General features: G+C 35.0%; 1 protein-coding gene and 1 long non-coding RNA gene across 2 annotated transcripts in view; one reads left to right on the plus strand and one right to left on the minus strand.

Moving 5' to 3' along the window:
- Positions 1–20016, minus strand: part of rargb (retinoic acid receptor, gamma b) — a 63487-nt gene that overhangs the window by 24543 nt on the left and 18928 nt on the right. Inside the window, exon 2 of the mRNA XM_073825643.1 lies at positions 18141–18537. Coding sequence (XP_073681744.1) covers positions 18141–18297 — 157 coding nt within the window. The 5' untranslated portion in view covers positions 18298–18537. The remainder of the gene's footprint in view (positions 1–18140; positions 18538–20016) is intronic.
- On the plus strand, positions 9626–11002 carry LOC141293306 (uncharacterized). The gene is made up of 3 exons (XR_012340713.1): positions 9626–9885; positions 10114–10168; positions 10593–11002. It is a non-coding gene; the product is annotated as an uncharacterized lncRNA (long non-coding RNA).

Genomic DNA, 20016 nt, shown 5'->3' on the forward strand with positions numbered 1-20016 from the left:
AGAAGAAAACTTTCCCTTCCATTTTCTGCTAGAACAATCCTGTCAGCCTGCATCATATTTTATACCTTTGCAAATGAAAACAAACAACATGACCTCCTCTCACTCCCTCTATCTATCAATCTTCTTCTGCTCTTCCTATGAAATATATCACCTTGCTTTTCTCTAGAGGCATCATGGAGTAAGCCTCTTCCATACTAACGTGTTGATAATCACATTGAGGTATACAAAGCTGGGCTCTGCATCCTTCAGAACTGAAGAATGACTTTAAAATTCCAATACAATTCCTGAATTTGAATTGAGAAAACAGAATGCAGAATGTTGACTTGAAAAAAGCTTTGTGTTTTTCTTTTTTCTTTTTCTTTTTGAAGTTCCAAGAGTTTTAAGAGTTTAAGACCTTAAGAACACAGATAATGAGAGATGAGCAACTTTAAATTACTTAAATACCAAATTCAGCCAAATGTAGTTCAAAACTACAAATTTTAAAATAAAACATACTAGTGACACAAAATGAAGAAGAAATATTTAATATTATGTTGCATTCTTAGGTCATTAATGAAATATATGTGACCCTGGACCACATAATAATTTTTGTTATTCCAAAAATCATTAGGATAATAAATAAAGATCATGTTCTATAAGGATATTTTGTAAATTTCCTACCGTAAATATATCAAAACTTAATTTTTGATTAGTAATATGCATTGCTAAGAACTAATTTGGACAACTTTAAAGGCGATTTTCTCAATAATTTGATTTTGTTGCACTCCCAGATTTTCAAATAATTGTATTTCAGCCAAATGTTGTCCTATCCTAACATAGTGTACATCAATGGAAAATGAAAGCATGTTCTTAAATGTTCTTAAAAGAGTTAAACTTAAATTACTTTAAAAAAAAATGGAGAGGGGGTGGGGGGGGGAGTATTCCTCAACAAACAAAAATTGCCACACCACAATCTGTTCACAATCTATACTGCATGGAATGACTAAAAAAAGTTACATTAATTTTTTTTAGTCTATTTTTTTATCCCTTTTTCTTTTAATTTAGTGCACATTACACTGTAGTGCATATGCAGCTCACAATATTTCCATATTACACTCCTACCTCTTTTACCACTCACTTCCTGTCCTTTCTCAATAAAAGTGTATTAATTAAAGTGGCAACAAAAGGTCAAAAATGAAATAAAAAAGATAAAGTTTCCACCCTGCAGAAAAGAAATGTGTTTTGGTTTGACTGCAAAGGTTTATGGATGCACAGTGTGACTATCTGAAGCCTACTGCCACCTTTAGGCAACTCACAGCCTGGCACAAACTCTTCAACTGTCTCTCTTTCTGTGAGGTTTTCACTGGCAGTCCTATCATTGGCCCCAGCCCTCACCTCTCCTTGACGGTTTTACTTTTCAGTTTTTATTTTTATTTTTTTTGTTCCCAGCTACATCATCTTTATTTTCTCTCAGTTTGTCATTTCATCAAGTTCACCACAAGCTAATGCTGTCCAGATCTGTGGTAACTCTTCCAAACAGTCGCTACTGAAATATGCCGAAATCTACGTCAACTGTCCCTGTTGACTCTGTATTGCATTTCTTTATTCTTTTGCAATGTCTTCTAAACTTGTCTTGACCCAGCCAAAGTCTGCATCCAATGTTCTTACTTTGACATGTTTTTCATGGTTGTGTGCATTATTTAGAATGCGACGCTGAAGGATACAGACGTATTTGTCTCCGCATATTTACAGAGACTGCTTTAAAATCGCATCAGTGAGGAAACTTTGATTAAATGATGACAGACGTGTTTTATGTTGTTGCTCCAGATGTTGCAGGTTGACATTTTCCTGAGCAAATCAGCATGTAATGTATTTATATTATGACTTTTAAATTAGGTAATTTTATGAAAACCATTCTTTATGCAACATGCATGTGTTTGACACTATTCTCTCTTTGTTGCATTTCTGTACTTTGTTTTTCAGCATAGCACTTTGAATCAAATCACACCGGTGCATCTAAATGGCTGACTCATTATAATCACATTTCCTGCAGAAGATACGTCAAAGAGGGGTCTTGCTCCTACCCCGAGAGCCTCCACACAGTCAAACATGATGTCCAGCCCTCGCCAAGAACTGCAGAAACAGTGTGGCATTACATTTACACAAACCCACAGCCTATATGATCTACCTTGGCTCCCTCTCTCTCTCTGCTTTTCCCTTTTCCTCCCCTCATTCAAGAAGACTGAACTCTGAAAGCTAGCCCCAGTGGGGTGCTAACTTTCCCCCAAAACTTCTGCCCACCCTCTCCCTCACTCTCATTCGCTCACTCTATCTGGCGCCTGGTTCTCTATCCTTGCTTCACTCTGTTTTTGTCCCCCCTAATATTCTATTGTATTTATATATTAGCTTTATTGTTTTATCCAGCATATAAGACAATGTGTTTGTGACATGTTTTGCAGGGTTACTAATAAAAATGCAACAAAGAATGAAAAACTAGCGAATGTAGTTTATGAAGAAAATATGTAACAGTTTATAATAACGCATTAACGTACATTAACTAACAATGAGCAATATGTTTGTTACGGTACTTACTAATCTTAGGGTTACACTTTATTTTAAGGTGTTGTTGTTACAGTGTAATTACACATTTAAAATCTGAGTAACATAAATGCATACAATTATGCATAATTTACTATTGCTATAGCATATTATAGTCATTGCTATGGTGAGTACATGTAACATGTAACAAATGTTACCAATGTTACCAGCTCAGGTTCATTATATAACAGATACAACGTTTGATTGAAATAACAGTAGCACTTTATTTTACAGTCCTGTTCCTCATGTCCATACTATGAACTTAGTAATTACAATAACTAGGTACTAACCTTGAACCTACCCATAAACCTAAGCCTGGTCTACGTAGTTAACTTATATTACCAGTACTTTCTTAGGTAGGTACACTAAGTACACTTTACTATAAAATAAAGTGCAACCGAAATAACCTATTAGTGAATGTTGAAATGAACAGTAACTAAAATTAATAAATTTGTTAGACATATCTTTTATTGATAGTTCATGTTAACTAACTTAATTAACAAATGTTTACAAAAGTGTTTTTTTTTTTTTTCTTTTGCCCATATTCTTTTTTGCCGGTATCTGTTAATGTTTATATATTCATATTTTACCTATGTTTTACATACATTTGCAATGCAAAGACAATTCAAACGTTTCCCTCAAAAGGAACAAACGCTTAACTTGCTTTTTTAAGCCAATTTACAATGCACTCATGACTCCAGACTCCTGCTCACAAAAAAGTTGTTCACAAAATGCATTTCACTAAAATGTAATCAAAATTTTAGCAAATGTCATTTGCAAAGTTGCTTTTCTTTCCTTCTCATTTTGAAGACATCTGTTAATCTGCACATACGTTACCCCCTATTTCACCCCATACCTTTGCTCTCTCTGCCTCAACATTTTCACCTGTCTTTCAACACGTCCCCCTCCCTCTCTTGCTTTCTCATTCTCTTGTTCTCCCTCACACACACACACACACACACACACACACACACACACACACACACACACACGTATACACACACGCACACACTCCACAGTGACACACAGCAGGGAGCAGCACTGCACAATCTCAGCCAGTTCTGTTCTCTCCACACCTTGAGGCAATTACACCCCCCTTCAAACACACACACACACACACACACACACACACACACACACACACACACACACACACACACACACACACACACACGCAAGCCAAAGCCCGAGGACTGCAAAAAGGAAGGGGGAATGCAGACAGGAAAAGGCGCCCCATTCTGTCTCTTTCTCTCTGTCTCTTTCTCAGGCCCTCCTGCTTTTCATCTATCTGTCAATCATTCCTGTCCATCTGTGCCCCTGCTCCTTTTGTATCTTTTTTTTTTTAATATCATCTCTGTCTTTCTCCATTGGTGTCAGTGGCTCATCGGGCTTTTGCAGAATCAAATACAAGTTTTTTACTGTTGAGCACTGGCGTCATGGGATGCCCAGACAGACTGAACAAAACCTACTCTGTTCAAACGGCTCACTCTTCTTCCAGCGAGGAACATAAACCTGGCCCTCATACTTTGTGGTTGGAGCTTCGCAGCATTTGGGTTTGGATTTCTGACTGCATGTGTGCTGGATTTGCTTGTATTGGAATGTGTGGTTCCTTGGGGGTCTGTAGTGTGTGTGTGTGTGTGTGTGTGTGTGTGTGTGTGTGTGTGTGTGTGTGTGTGTGTGTGTGTGTGTGTGTGTGTTGTGTGCTGGTCATGAATTGTAATCTGACCCTCAAGGGGAAAACAGGCTTTCCTTCATTACAGGGCATTTATGTACACACATTCACATACAAACATTTGCAGATGCCTAATTAACTACATTTGAATTGCTAATAAATCTGCACTTGAAAGAAAAGTTAATCCAAAAACGATAATTCACAAAGCTATCAAATTATTTCAGAAATTTTAGAATATAGACCTTTTTCCTGAGTAAACGATGAGCGCGCCATTACGAATTCTAACGTCAGATTGAATGCTTTTCTGTTCCGGTTTCCATAGGAACCCATTCAAATAGCGTCCATCTGTTTTTAATGTAGCTAACTCCGCTGCTTCGTGTCATCTACACACTCATTAAAGTGAGGCACTGACAAATGACGGTCATTGCGACATTGCCAAGTGATGGCGCTATGGAGCCATGTGCTTTTTGAAAACATTTTAATAGGTTTAACATTAGTTTATTAGCTCGGAATATACCCTAATTTGACTGGAAACAATGCAGACCGGAAATGCAAAGCACTCTTTCAGTTAAGATGTCGGACTTACTTCCGTGTTCAGGAAAAACGTCTATAGAACACAAGTTTCAGTGTAGGACTGCTAGATTATGGCAAAAATCATAATCACAATTATGTTGGTCAATAGTGCAGTCACAATTATTTAATATGATTAGGAGTGTTGTAGGATTTTTTTAAATTAATTTTTATTATTTACATATACATATATATACACTACCGCTCAAAAGTTTGGGATCATTAAGACTTGTGACTAATGTTTTTATAAAGAAGCCTCTTATGCTCATCAAGACTGAATTTATTTGATCAAAAATACAGAAAAAAAACAATATAAAATAATAATTTATAATATAAAATAATGTTGTTGTTTTTCTTTTTCAACAAACTTTAAAATATAATATATTCCTGTGATGCAAAACTTAATTTTTATCAGCTGTTACTCTAGTCTTAAGTGTCACATGATCCTTCAGCAATCATTCTAATATGCTGATTTATGATTAGAATTATCAATTTTGGGAACAACTGTGCTGCCAAATATTTTTTTGGAACCTGTGATTCTTTTTTCAGGATTCTTTGATGAATAACAAGTTAAAAAGAACAGCATTTATTCAAAACATAAATATTTTCTAACCATGTAAATATATGCTAGCATTTATTTAAAAAAAGTTTCTAATGCTCATCAAGGCTGCATTCATTTGATCAAAAATACTATATATATATATATATATATATATATATATATATATATACAGCCATACCTCAAGTCTACTGGTGTGTACAACAGTTCGACGGCACGAGTGTCTAAATACATAAACAAAATAACAACGGAGTGTCTTTAAAAGCCCTCTTTTGGGCGAACTATTCCTTCCGCCACGAATTCAAATCAAAGTTTGACGGTTGATCAGCTGAGCATAAGCTTCTTCGTTACTAATTCCAAAACGTCACTTTAGAACTAGTAACGAAGGCATGTTGAATTGCTTCATTGAAAGCCTGTTGTATTACTGCATTAAAATCTCACTCTATCATGTTTGAGTATTATGAGAGAGATAGACTGAGCGAGTAATTAACGTACCTGCATCTGATAGAGCATTCATTATTCATATTCATGATGATATGACATTAGTTTGAATGCTTACTGAAGAAAGCGTTAATATCCGTTCATCTATTAAGGGTGATTTTGCTGCTCAGTGCATTTATTCGCTGTGGCAAACTGTTGTTGAAGCTAAAAATAACTTCCGCTTAACTTCAGTTTAAAAGTCCCAAAGTCACTATTAACTGCTCACTCATAACACGGTCTCTTGTCGCCATCTAAAGGCGGAACAATGTAACGTTAACTAAAATCACCATCACGAATACACGTTACTCAATACTAAGTACTATTATTAAATACATTAGTTAAAATATAGTTTATATATTTTTTTATTTATTGAGTAATAATATTTAATAAACAACAACAACAAAAACAGCAAAAAAAGGCAGCATTCACATGAACTATCTTCTTCTCTGGAACAAATAATAAATTAATGAGATCAAAGATTGCCCGTTAGATTTACCCATAACGAATTACATGTCATGTGTAACCACTACAGAGACATCAGAGCCAACGGTACATTCCTGAAGATCTGGCTGTGGTGAGAGCTCTCAGAGCGGATTGATGAGTGCAGAACGCCCCCGGACTATGGCTCTCGCACGTCCGAAAACGACGAAGCAAATTTTTATACAGACGTTATCTTTATTAACAAACTGCATATTTGAACTATAAACAAGTACATTCTTGCCTGAAAATCTCTTAAAACTACATTCCGTGACACACAAAGAGTATTATTTATAGAATGATACGGGATTTGGACGTCCGCCATGACACTCGGAAAAAAAACGCGGAGTGATCATAGGGGAGTGATACAAAATAAATAGTGAAAGGGTGTTCCTGTAGCGATACCAGTAGAATATCTCACGGTTCTCAACCAATCAGATTTGAGAACCAGAATGAACTGTTGTATAAACATATATATATATATATATATATATATATATATATATATAGATGCCAGTGAATTTTCACAATTCTCAATACCAATTTCGATACCACAACAGAATTTAATCCTCAACTGAAATAAGTTGTGCTTTAAGTTTTAGTCTGAAACATAATGGAATGCAATGCAATATTTATTTTCTTGATAATCATGTTTTCATAATCATTGAACACGCACAGCCCAGCAAACATTGGTCCGCGGCAACGTCCTGTCCCTGGCCAAAAATAGTCGCGGTAGGACGACAAAATATGCAAAAAAAATTAACACAAAATATTTCTTAAAAATGCATTCAAATGCATTTGTACATGTCAACAATTATATGTGGTTGCATGTAAAGTTGTTACTTTGACTTTTAGCTGAGTGTAGTTCAAAATAAACCCGGTTGTGAAAGGACGTCCAGCAGGTGACGTCTTTTACACGTGCATTTATAGTCCATCGTCAACCTCTATAAAATCCTTATGAAATATGCAAAAGCAATTGTGCTTACATTCACATTCACATTGGCATACTACAGTAATTAATTTAAGTGCCCAAAGTAGTTTCTTAAGAGGTTGTTAATAGACGTCCACTGACGTCCTTTAAACGTTTAGTAAGACCCATGCAAACCAGCACGGAAATCTTTATTTCAAAAACTTCCATTTGTTTTACATCTTGTTTTATGTCAAATTCTATTCACAAATTGCTTGTAGTTAAGTGTGAAATCACTGCATTTACCCATTATTCCACCAGTTTCCCATACATTACAATATGATTTAATTATTTCGTTTTTAATGATTAAATATATATAGGCTGTATACATAAGTTATTCATAAAGTCACAATTTAAAGTCTGAGCTGGATGCAAAAACTGCTGCCAAGATGTTGTTACAAATCTCGCGATATGGTATCTCTATAGCAGATTATCTCGCGATATGACAGTTTGTATACTCAATATTCCAGATCAATAGGCTCTATGCACGCGTACTTCCGCGTTTGACGCAAGGCTGCTATTCTGTTTCCGGTTGGAGAGGTTTGAAGCGGAGAAAAACGCGATTATGGCAGAGTCGACGAATTTTACTCGGTGTTTGCAAGAGTTGCCCAAATGTACAATCACTGATGTGCAGTACAACGCCACAGAGCAAACTTGAGAAAGGTTTCAAGTTTTATGTGTCTTCATATCTGTGCAATTATGAAGGTAAATTCAGCTAACCTGAACCGCCTGAACTGAACTGCTATTATTTTTTTACGATTCGTCCAGCAGCAGGCGTGTTTGTAATTTTGTCTGAAAGTGTCAGGTAAAATCAGGGCCACAAATGAGATCTCAGTGAAAGCTCACTGCTACCGCTCTATGAGGAAAGCAGAGACTCCACACCAACTGAGAGTAGAGTAGCTTAAAAGTGACGTTCAAAGTTCTGTTGGACATGTTCAGTCCAGTTCAGTTTTTACTTTTCTAACGTTACCACTGTTCAGCTTGGATAACCACAGCTGTTATCTTAGCTAGTATGGATGATTATTGTACAAAATAATAAGAATAAAAAATGTAATGCAGTTCTACGACAGATGAATAGCACTGCATTATCACTGCTAATTATAGCTGAAACAGTGGTAATGGAGATACAAGGCGGCAAAGTTGGTTTTATAATCACACATTCTTTAGGAAACGTGTGGAAACTTAGAAAAGTGTTAAATTTAGCAGATGCTGTACACTGCGGCACACAGCAGTGGTGGCTAGAGGGGCTGTCCTCCCGTCTTTGAAAAGATACTTTCATACGTTTAGATGTCATTTTATATGTTTATTTAATATAATAAAGCAAATAAGCATCAACAATATGAGTGGAGTCTGTTTTTGTGACTAACGTTACCGTAGTATAGAAGACAATACAAGTTATTAGAAAAAATAGTACACAGCACTCTACAATCGCGCCGGAACGGAAGTAATCCAGCATCCTTATATTCCACCGGAAGTACGTCATTCACCGCCGTGCATACAGCCTATAGGTGGCGGTAATGCATCTTTTTATGCTGGTTTGGCAAAATCGCCAAAAACACCAGAAGAAGAGGAGTGAGCCGTAACATACACGAGGAGAGAGTTTTTTGAGTTTACAAATCATTAAAAATTCATCGATGGGTAAGTAGATTTTGAGGTATTTTATTAATGTATTTTATTTTTACTTGTTTTACTCGGAGGAACCAAAAGCAAGTATAAGCACACTGTCAAGTTAAATTAAGTTGGGCTAAAGTTAGCTAGTATGCTAAAAGGTAATGTTTAATGCTAGGGCCTTTTTTAACCCTAAAAAGAAACTCATCTGTGGCAAAATAAAAAGTTTATGAAAATTAAAAGTTGAAGTAGTCAGCTTTCGAATATTTTTAAATTTTCTCAATTTGTTGTTTTATGTGTAAGCGTTATCACAGAATGTTAAAGTGTGTTTGTGTTAATGACTTGTATGAGATATATTAAAAATTATATATTCAGGATACTATATGCATTGACACACACACACACACACACACACACATTTAACTATTGTTTTTTTTTTCCTTTTATAGCTTGCCTAATAATAAAGAAATATATATATATATATATATATATATATATATATATATTAGGCAAGCTATAAAAGGAAAAAAAACAATAGTTAAATGTATATATGTACTTTGATATCAATGACATGCTGCACATAAGAGCACATCGGTTGATTAAACATGTTTAAAGATTAAATTAAAAAGTACTACTCAGATGTAGCATTCTGAAGGATTATTTTTCTGAAAATAAATGCAATGAAAGACTGTGATATGTTAAAACTGTAGGAGGAGCTCAGGAATAATTCACTGAAATCTGTAAATTAATTTGAGCATGGCTGACTTCAATAAGTGCTTTAAAAGTATTTTGTAATTTCAGATTTGCTAAACATGTCCTCTGACTATCAAAGAAAGTGGAGATGTCGAAAGGCAAGAGTTGATGCCTTAGCGGAAGAGGACAGCAGCTCAGAATCCGAGGGGACAGTGGAGCCTGCCTTGGTGTTTTACAATTTCAAATAGGTGGAACCAGATAATTACCCCATGCCATCAGCAAGTAAGGAATATTATATGGTGTTTGAAACGCAGGCCATTTATGGGAAATTCATTAAAGCAAAGTTTGCAAACAGTCAGTTTGTAAATCTTTTATTAGAGGTACAAGTAGTTGTTTATCAATAATCTAATGCCAATATCGATACCATTGTTTTTGTTTGCTGTCAATTCTGTCTTGCTCTTGAGTTTTCAAAACATTATTACATTATTTTGATTGTGGTGTCACTTTTAGGTTCAGCAACTGTCCAGAGTTGGCCGAATGTCAGTCAGAGACTGTGTATGAACAGGTATGTATTTACCTAGCATTGTTTGTGTGTTTTGCTGTGTCATATTTCAGAAAAAAATGACAATAGTAACAGTATCCACAATAATAACCTCAACCTTTGGTAATACTATAATTCTGTCACACACTATATCTACTTATATAATTGCCTGTTTTTGTGTTGAAGTTGTAATGTCTGTGCTAAATCAGGTTGTTCGTAGGACTTAAAACAAGATTTAAAACCATAATGTTAGTGTAAGAAATGAATGAGTCATTACTTGTCACAAAAACTTTGGATAGGGATAGAGCACTTATTACATGATAGAGAGTGGTTGTGAAAGTGTATGTTTTAACACTGCATGCAATTGGCAAGCTGCACAGTACTGCTAATTTGTAATACTGATCTTACAATGCATTTTAATATTATGACTGAATCGTTTATTTCGCAGAATCATGTCAAATGCCTTAATGGCAAAATTCAACATGCAGGGTGGTGGCCAGCTGGAAAAGGCTGCATTCAAGGCTACACCTTTATATAATATAATACAAGGTAATTTGTGACACATCGTATGTTCCTTGTGTCTTATTTAAAAGACCTGTTTTTATCAGAAATGTCCAAACGCATAATTAACATGTTTTAGTCCCGGTGTTCTCATATGTGGACATGTATGAAATCAACATCCTGCATCACGAATTAAGTCGTCACTTTGTTTTGAAATGCATAACATTTTTCTGAGATGTTGATTCATGACACACAGTTTAAAAATTAGACAAATTTAAATAATTACAAATTATCTTATTTCCATAAGAGTGTCACTACATTACTTTTAGACTTTTTGAAGACTAAGGAGAGGGAGTGGTCCTGGTGAAACATTCAATCATTTGGTATCTCAGAGAAGCTCTCAATACTGTGCCATGTAGAGTGTCAGAGAAATCCACTAAAATATAATGTTCTCATGTTACTCATATCACAGGTTAATGTGTTCATGAAATGGATGGGAAAAGTCTTGTTTGACTGCATTGTACAATTAGTTTGATAGATAAAAACACTTTCAAAATAAGTGCTTGTTTAACTTTTTGCTTTTTACATTCATATTTTCTTCCCTCAGATGCTGTGAAGAGGTGGAGCGCAAATGCTACTGACTCAGAAATTGACTTAGCAATGGAGGAATACTTAAAACATGCTCCAGGAAGAGCTGGGGTTGGGGGTTATAAGAACTAAATGGTGGTAAATCCAATGACAAAGTTACTGAATCAGTGTTTAACCTGTTTATTGTTATACTTTTAGAAATATATGTATGTATGTATGTGATCCTGGACCACAAAACCAGTCTTAAGTCGCTGGGGTATATTTGTAGCAATAGCCAAAAATACATTGTATGGATTAAAATTGTTTTTTCTTTTATGCCAAAAATCATTAGGAAATTAAGTAAAAATCATGTTCCATGGAGATTTTTTGTAAAATTCCTACTATAAATATATCAAAATGTAATTTTTGATTAGTAATATGCATTGTTAAGAACTTAATTTGGACATCTTTAAAGGTGATTTTCTCAGTATTTTGATTTTTTGCACCCTCAGATTCCAGATTTTCAAATAGTTGTATCTCTGCCAAATATTGTCCTATCCTAACAAACCGTATATCAATTGAAAGGTTATTTATTGAGCTTGATGTGTATATCTCAGTTTTGTCAAATTTAACCTTATGACTGGTTTTGTGGTCCAGGGTCATATAAATATATATATAGAGAGAGAGATAGATACACAAAATATGCAATTCTGCTGTGGAGCACTAAAATAAAAGTTTTTTTATTTGGAAAAGAATGACGGGACGTGACGGAGGGACGTATTTTCAACGGTAATTGGACGTCCAAATGTTTGCTGGGAGCCCTATCGAGGTCATATTATTTTATCTGAGCAGGAAAAGTGCAGCATGAACATTCTGCTAAACATCTTCTTTTCTGTTCCACAGAAGAAAGTCAGTCATCTTGAAAGTCTAGAAATGATGTTTAGATTTTTTTAAGTGATGTTGGAATATTCATATTTGCATGAACTTTTGGTGTAGTGAACGAATAGAAAGATTCATGCACAGCTTGACAAATGCTACTGGCATGAAAAGTGCTCAATTCGCTCCTGTTTTAATGTCAGTAAGTCATGCCAGCTAGCTTGTGATGGGATGGTTTCCCTGCAGCATGTGCACAAGTCGGCTGATCTCTATCACCACCCACTCTTTTTGTCTGTCTTTGTTCCTTTCTTTCTTTACAGTTTGAGTAAGCATAACCTTTATAACTTTGCAATCTTCCTTTTATTCAAATTAGTTTACTAGAATCTTTCATTATGCAAACACTGAATCACTATTTCTAATTTCTCTCTCTCTCTCTCTTTCTCTCTCTCTCTCTCTCACACACACACACACACACACACACACACACACCACTGGTGGTTTAAAGAATTGGGCCAAACCCCAGAAATTCCACTCCAATTCTATATAAATAAATAAAGAGGCACAATGTGGAGTTTGTGCTTTCACAGCCTCAGTCCTGCAGTAACCTCTGCATTTGGCCATCCTCTGCCTCGCTCTTAAAAGAAGAAAAATGTGCCATTTGTTTCAAATGCTACCTTTTTAACTCACACATTCTCCATTTCTGAAATCAGAAGCTCCACTGGATTCCCAAACTCAAGTGCAGATGAGGTTGTGCATGTGTGTTAAAGGACTGCTTTTTTGTATGACAGATGCAGTCTATGTTGTGCATGTTGTGCACACTGTATGAGTGAGAATGTCAGATTACTTTAGTGTCATTGTTAAGTATTCCGTATTTCCCATTGTCTTCAGTAATAATGTTAAAGAGAGTGAGAGAAACAAAACACTTCCCAGTCATACTTAATGAACTAAGTAAACTAATGATGTCTTTAATATACCATATTTGTCCTTTGGGGGCAGTAGAGCTACAGCAGTGACTGGTATTTTCACCCAGTTCACCCCAAAAATGTTTTTTCACCCTCAGGCCACCTCAGAGGTAAATGAGTTTTTCGATTTGGAGAAATGTAGCATTCTATCACTTGCTCACTAATGGATCCTCTGCAGTGAATGGGTGCCATCAGAATGTCCAAGCAGGTGAAAAAAACACAACCACAATAATCCACAAGTAATCCAGTCTATCAACTCTATCAAAGTCTTGTGAAGTGAAAAGCTGCATGTTTTTAAAAAACAAATCCATCATTAAGACGTTTTAATTTAAACTGTTGCATCTGACCAAAATATATTTGTTTAGAATGTTTTTGGACTGTTTTCACTTGTAAACGGTGCTTGATTGGTGCATATTTTTCTCCTGATTAAGATAAGATGACTTTTTCTCTGGAGAGCAGCAACAGTTTGAACTTCAAAAAGTCTGAATGATGGATTTATTACAAACACGCAGCTTTTCACTTCACAAGACGTTAACTGATAGACTGGAGTCATGTGGATTACTTGTGGATTATTGTCATGTTTTAGTCAGATGTTTGGCACCCATAATGCTAAATTTCTCCAAATCTGTTCCGATGAAGAAACATAATCATCTACGTCTTGGATATCATGATGGTGAGTACATTTTTATTTTATTAACAATTTTATATTTTTAAATATATTATATTTAAGGGTATGTTACACATTTTGTAGTGCAAATGCAATTTTCAATATTCAGTTGTGTTTCTATTTTACATGTGGAGAAAGTCAAATTAAAAATGTTAGCTGTATACAAGTGGTAACATTAGGTGGAACGTAAAAGTGTACAAAGTGTAATAGATTTTACTCAGAATTTGTCTAACATCTCAGGATGTTAAATCTGAAGCTAATAAAAAAGTAAAGTGGTCTTTTATGTACAGTTAATAGAGTTGCTGTCAGTGCTGAGGCTGAATAATGTTTCAGCGCTGATGTCATGAGCTGGCATGCGTATAGTTGAGTATTTAAGGTGTCCTTAAGCAAAACACTTTATTTCAGCAACTTCTACCACTGTAGAAAGAACAGCAAACATTTAACATATCAAAGATGAAGTATTCCCAGCCACTGACCTCAGTTAACACTTCAGAGAATTCACCATAAGCTGCATGTATGCATATGCATATAAATATATATAGCAAAATATAAATATATAAATATAATAAAAAGTGCATTACACATAAAGATATTGTCTCTCAAAAGAAAGAGTAGGCTCAGAATCGCCTTAATGAGTCATTTTTCGAATCTTCTGCCTGTTATTGATCTACGTCACTGGGTAACACATTAGCATCATCCCCGCCTGCCCGCAAAATACGAACACTCCGACGTGCCCACAAACAATTATTCTCGTTAGTGTGTTTACATCATGACGAGAAGTTCTGCGCTGTGAAAGCAAGTTTGTTTTGTTTTTATTACCGAAAGATGAGGACGAAACAAGTGACTCTGAACCACAACCTGTAAATACGATTTATATGCTATGTGTACATTTTTAAGTGAGTGCTCAAAATATCTAGATTTGTTGTGCTAATATGTGATGTACACCTAGTGCAGCTTAAGGTTTCTAGGTAAATGTTACTGTCTTACTGAAATAGTTGTAAAACTACATATTTTGGTTTACAAACTGTGTTGTTTCATCAGTTAGTCATGTTAGCATTCGGCTAACGTATCAACCATTATTGCTTTGTTATGTTTAGCAGCTAAATTTTAGCTGTGGGCACAATTTACTCGCTTAAGTGTTAAACAAAATGTTTTTATATCTTCATTTTAAGAACGGGTTGGAGCACTATATTATCATTTTTTATAAAGGTGCTCAGGGTTGCCAGGTTTTCACAACAAAACCCCCTGCCCAACTGCTACTCAAAAGTAGCCCAATCACATTTAGATGGAGGTCCCCCATTAAAAATCGAGTTCCAGAGTGTAAAATACACACTTTTTGTCAGGGTTCCTCTGGTAAATTTACATTCCAGAGGCTAAATATGATGTTATTGGGGTCGCTTCAACCCGTGACATCAAAAACAACCGCAAACTTAGCAACACAGATGTGGCGCTCACTTACTTGCTCAGGTACTCAGTTTGTGCCAATCACAACAAGCTTGGCTGACCAATCAGAGCAGAGTGGGCTTATGGAAGGGTGGGGTTTGCAGACATTACGCTTAAAGCTGGTTCAAACGAACCATTTCGAAATCATTGACAAATGACTCTGTATGAATGTATATACTGAGAAAATGATTTTTTTTTTTAATAACCATATAGGTAAACTCCAGTTTAACTACAGTTATATTATGTATGTGGTATATATATGGTTCTTAATAAAACAATTGCTACATTGCTTCGCTAGAGTACTGCAAAGTCCTACTGTACAACCTTTTGCCCAAAACAATTTTAGCTATGCAACCTTGATTTTGTGCATTGTTGCATTGTGTCACTTGCATCATAATGCATTAACATAATCCATTTCTTCTATGGTTAGCTTTGTCTTTTCATTCAATTACTCCCATAATACAGCAACAGTTTGAAGAGAATCTTGAGAAAGTTAGTCAAAGTCATTAAAATGTTATTATTAAAATGTGTTATTATTCAGATAAACACTCAGTTTAATGGCACATTTGAATCTAACGCTTGAATACGCAGTAAAAAGTGGTTCTGATGGTATTAATTGATATATTTAAATTGATTCAATGACATTAAATAATATTTTTGATGAATAAAAACAGTAATTTGAGATGCTAGAATTTTTAGGTTAGACAACCATTTTTAAAGTACACTCTTAAAAATAAAGGTGCTTCACGATGCCATAGAATAACCTTTTTGTCTAAATGGTTCCAGAAAGAACCTTTAACATCTGAAGAACCTTTCTGTTTCACAAAAGTTATTTATGGAGAAAGAAGGTTCTTCAGATTCTAAAAAGGTAAGAAAGAGATGGCTCATTCTTTGACTGAATGGTTCTTTGTGGAACCTAAAATGATTCTTCTATGGCATGGCTGTGAAGAACCTTTTAAAGCACCTTTATTTTTAAAAGTGTATTAGGGTTTCTTTTAGCCACATAAATTTAACAACCTGTATTATGTAAAATAGGTTTGATCATTATTTGTGTCTGCATTGCATACTTTAATAGTTTTTTTTTTTTTTTTTTTTTTTTTTTACAAGTGGGGACAGGGAAAAGGCTTTAAAATACTTTGCTGTGTCGGATGCAAACAACTGACTCAGCTGTTTAAAGAAACAGACTGTCCCTCCCGTCTAGCCCATCTGTCTCTCTGTCTCTCTTTCTGTATGTTCCCACTCCGAAAGAAAGGATAGATTGAAGGATGGGTAGATGTTATCTCTTATTAAATGGAGCTAATGGAGCGTCTGTGTATGAAGGCACCATATAATGAGATAATCACACAGGGTAGTTACAGCACTGTTGACACAACTATTTTACTTTTACTACGTTTTATCTCTCAGGAAAAACAAAATACGAAGCAATATCCCAGGTATCATACATGAAACATCTTGTGACTGTAACGTGACTTCCTGTGTGTTTTTATTGTTTTGTTTTGCTTTGTTTTTTGTTTGTTTGTTTTTGTTTTGTTTTGTTTTTTCATTGAAATGTAGTCTTTGTTCAGTTTTCTGAAGTTGTATTCTCCTCTTTGACTCTTTTCTGGCTATAAATGGACATTTGTGTTTATATGCATTCTTCAGAGTGCAAAGGATTTGAATTTGCCTTTCTTTCTCTCTGTGTGTGTTTTAGTGTGTGTGTTTCAGGCGGATTATTCCAGGAGGTGGTGACTGACATGTGGTCTGTTTGATACAGCGGATGTGCATGTCTGAACACGGCCAACATCAAGAACAAACCCGGAATCACACCAGTGCACAGAACTGAACAAACTCAAAGCACACTTTACTGGTAGAGTCTTGCATTTTAACCTAATTTATTTTCCTTCTCCTTTTAACAAAGTTATATACTGTACATTAACTGTATGTATGTGTGTATATATATATATATATATATACATACAGTAGTCAGCATTTGAAGTGGATCAAAAAAGTTCATCAAAGTTGTCCTAAGACAAGAACAGGTATTGTTTTGGTTTTAGGACAACTTTGATTAAATGTTTTGATCCATTTCAAATGTTGACTACTGTATATATATATACACACAGACGCACACTACTGGAGAAAATGTATTTTTTATTGTTAATGAAGGAAGTTTCTTAAGCTTACCAAAGCTACATTTATTTAAACAAAACAAAAAAATAAATAAAAGTGAACAATTATTATTACAATTTTAAATAATTGTTTTCTATGTGAATATATTGTCAAATGTAATTTATTAAAATAAAAAATAAACAACAAAAACGGTGTTCAACACTGATAATAATAATAAAAAATAGTATTATTAACTGAATAATAACTGGGCAGCAAATCAGCATATAAAAATGATTTCTGTTTTGATCACAGGAATAAAGTACATTATAAAATATATTAAAACAGTAAACTGTAAACTTTTTTTTATTATGAATATTTTACAAATATATATGGACCAGACATGTGACCTTGGACCACAAAACCAGTTGTAAGTAGCATGGGCATATTTGTAGCAATAGTCAACAATACATTGTATGGGTCAAAATGATCAATTTTTTTTTATGCCAAAAATCATTAGTATATTACGTAAAGATCATGTTCCATTATGATGTTTTGTAAATTTCCTGCTGTAAAAGTATCAAAACTTAACTTTTGATTAGTAATATGCATTGCTAAGAACTTCTTTTGGACAACTTTAAAGGCGATTTTTTTCAATATTTAGATTTTTTTTTGCACCCTCAGATCATCAAAAAGTTGTATCTCAGCCAAATATTGTTCTATCCTAACAAACCATACATCAATTGAAAGCTCAGTTTTAAAAACATTAACCCTTTTGATTAGTTTTGAGGTCTAGGGTCACATATTACTGTTAAAAAAACAGTAAGGGCAGCATGAGAAAAGAGCACAATATTAATTCCAATTATTAGTAAAATGAAATTATTTTGCTACTTACACAGAGCTGCCATCTCTTTCGGAAGGTCCGCCCCAAATCGTCCAAACAGGCTGCCATTGGCCAGAAGATCGAAGGGGGAGTGGTTTCGCATTGAATTAAAGGCAAAGGGGTAGAACCCTGTCATATGACTCACAGGCCTCTCCCTATTGGTTGCCATTTTGATGATGGCGGTCCTCCAGTGTCCAATGATTGTCCTTTGGTTCGTTGAGATGGTGAATTACCACTTCTCTATCTTTTTTCTCACTTTGACACTTTTCATAAAAGGAATTCTAAGCTCTGTGTGATAATCATAAATCCATTATAAACATTTGCTGGTTTGCCTAGCACTAATCTGAAGCGGCAAAGACCTCAGCAAGTGATCCAAAAACAATGCACAATAATTAAATCCAACAGATGCCTGCAGAAAAAAACACAAAAACAAAAAACATCATTAAAACACAAATTTAGCACAAGAGGTCAAACCAATGCTTTCTCATAAAATTTTTCAAGAGACAACTGGTGAGGCAACAGTTCCTTGGCAAATGTCAGACAGAGGAACAGTATCAACATATAAAGAAGAACAATGCAAAATCTGAATCTACATCTGACAGCTTTGAGATCACTATCTCCTGTGGCGCTCTTCTATGTCTTTTTTTGTTTTAAAAAGATGAACACATTTCTATATATATATATATATATAGTAGGGCTGTCAATCGATTAATTTTTTTTTTTTTTTTTTTTTTTAATCACGATTAATCGCATGGTTGTCATGAGTTAACTCGCGATTAATCGCACATTTTTATCTGTTCTAAATGTACCTTAAATTTAAAGTTTTTAATACTCTAATCAACATTTGCATGGACAAATATGGATGCTTTAAGCAAATATGTGTTTATTATCAGTGAAACCATACTTGACATAGAGCATGAAGACTAACTTGTTTCAAATGTCATAGATGTTTTTCAAATAACTTGTTCATGTCTATTAGACACATGAAAAAAGAACATAGAAACACCAGGTTCCCATTACTTCTCTTTCTTTGCACTGAGCAATTTACTTACACAAGCCTGTTTACATTATTTGCAGGACAGGGCAGCTCACTGCTTCTGAACATGCAAAATCTACATTTATTATTACATTTGTTTGCCTCTCGGTGCCCACATACTGTAATTTAATGCAGCCAAGTTCTCGACAAAACTGTTTCCATTGTTTTGATTTAATATTTCTGTTATCAGACAACCAAAGTAATATGACATAATAACTGAAAAAAATCCTGAATTATGATCATGATTCTATCACTGAAAAGAATCATTTACCGGCATCTGGACATAAGTCACTATTCTCTGCATTATTATCGTTGTTTTTAATTTCCTTTTTCAATGCCTTCAGGATCCTTTGACTTTTTAGGAGTTTACCCATTTAAAGTTATGTGATCCCAAAAACCTGATTCTTTTATTTTTTAATGTATTGTTTTGGTTATAATGTACTGATTGGAGAGCCTGGTCTCATGAAAATGCGCACTAGCACGACTTTCTGTTTCTATTTGGCGTGCTATTAATAAGCTGAAATTAACTTTAGCGTGCATGTGATATCGCCGTTTTCACGTGCATACTCGTATGTGGCTTTATGCATCAACCCCACAGCACCAATCCTAACGTAGCCCGACTCCGCTTGCATTCATTAAATATGCCAGAAGTGCCGGTACGCACGAAAAAGTGCAAGTACGCAAAAGGATAAAATACAGAAGTGCCTGCGTACCGGCCTACTTCAAGCACTGGAATGAACATAACATCTGTTTTAACTGAAAGCGCTGCTCCACTGCCGCTCGCTGAACAGAGCAAGACGCAGATATAAAGAGAGGGAGGTGCGTGCGCATTGGAAGACCTCACGCACGTTC

This window comes from Garra rufa, chromosome 20, assembly GCF_049309525.1.
Source record: "Garra rufa chromosome 20, GarRuf1.0, whole genome shotgun sequence".
In the NCBI taxonomy this organism is placed as follows: domain Eukaryota; kingdom Metazoa; phylum Chordata; class Actinopteri; order Cypriniformes; family Cyprinidae; genus Garra; species Garra rufa.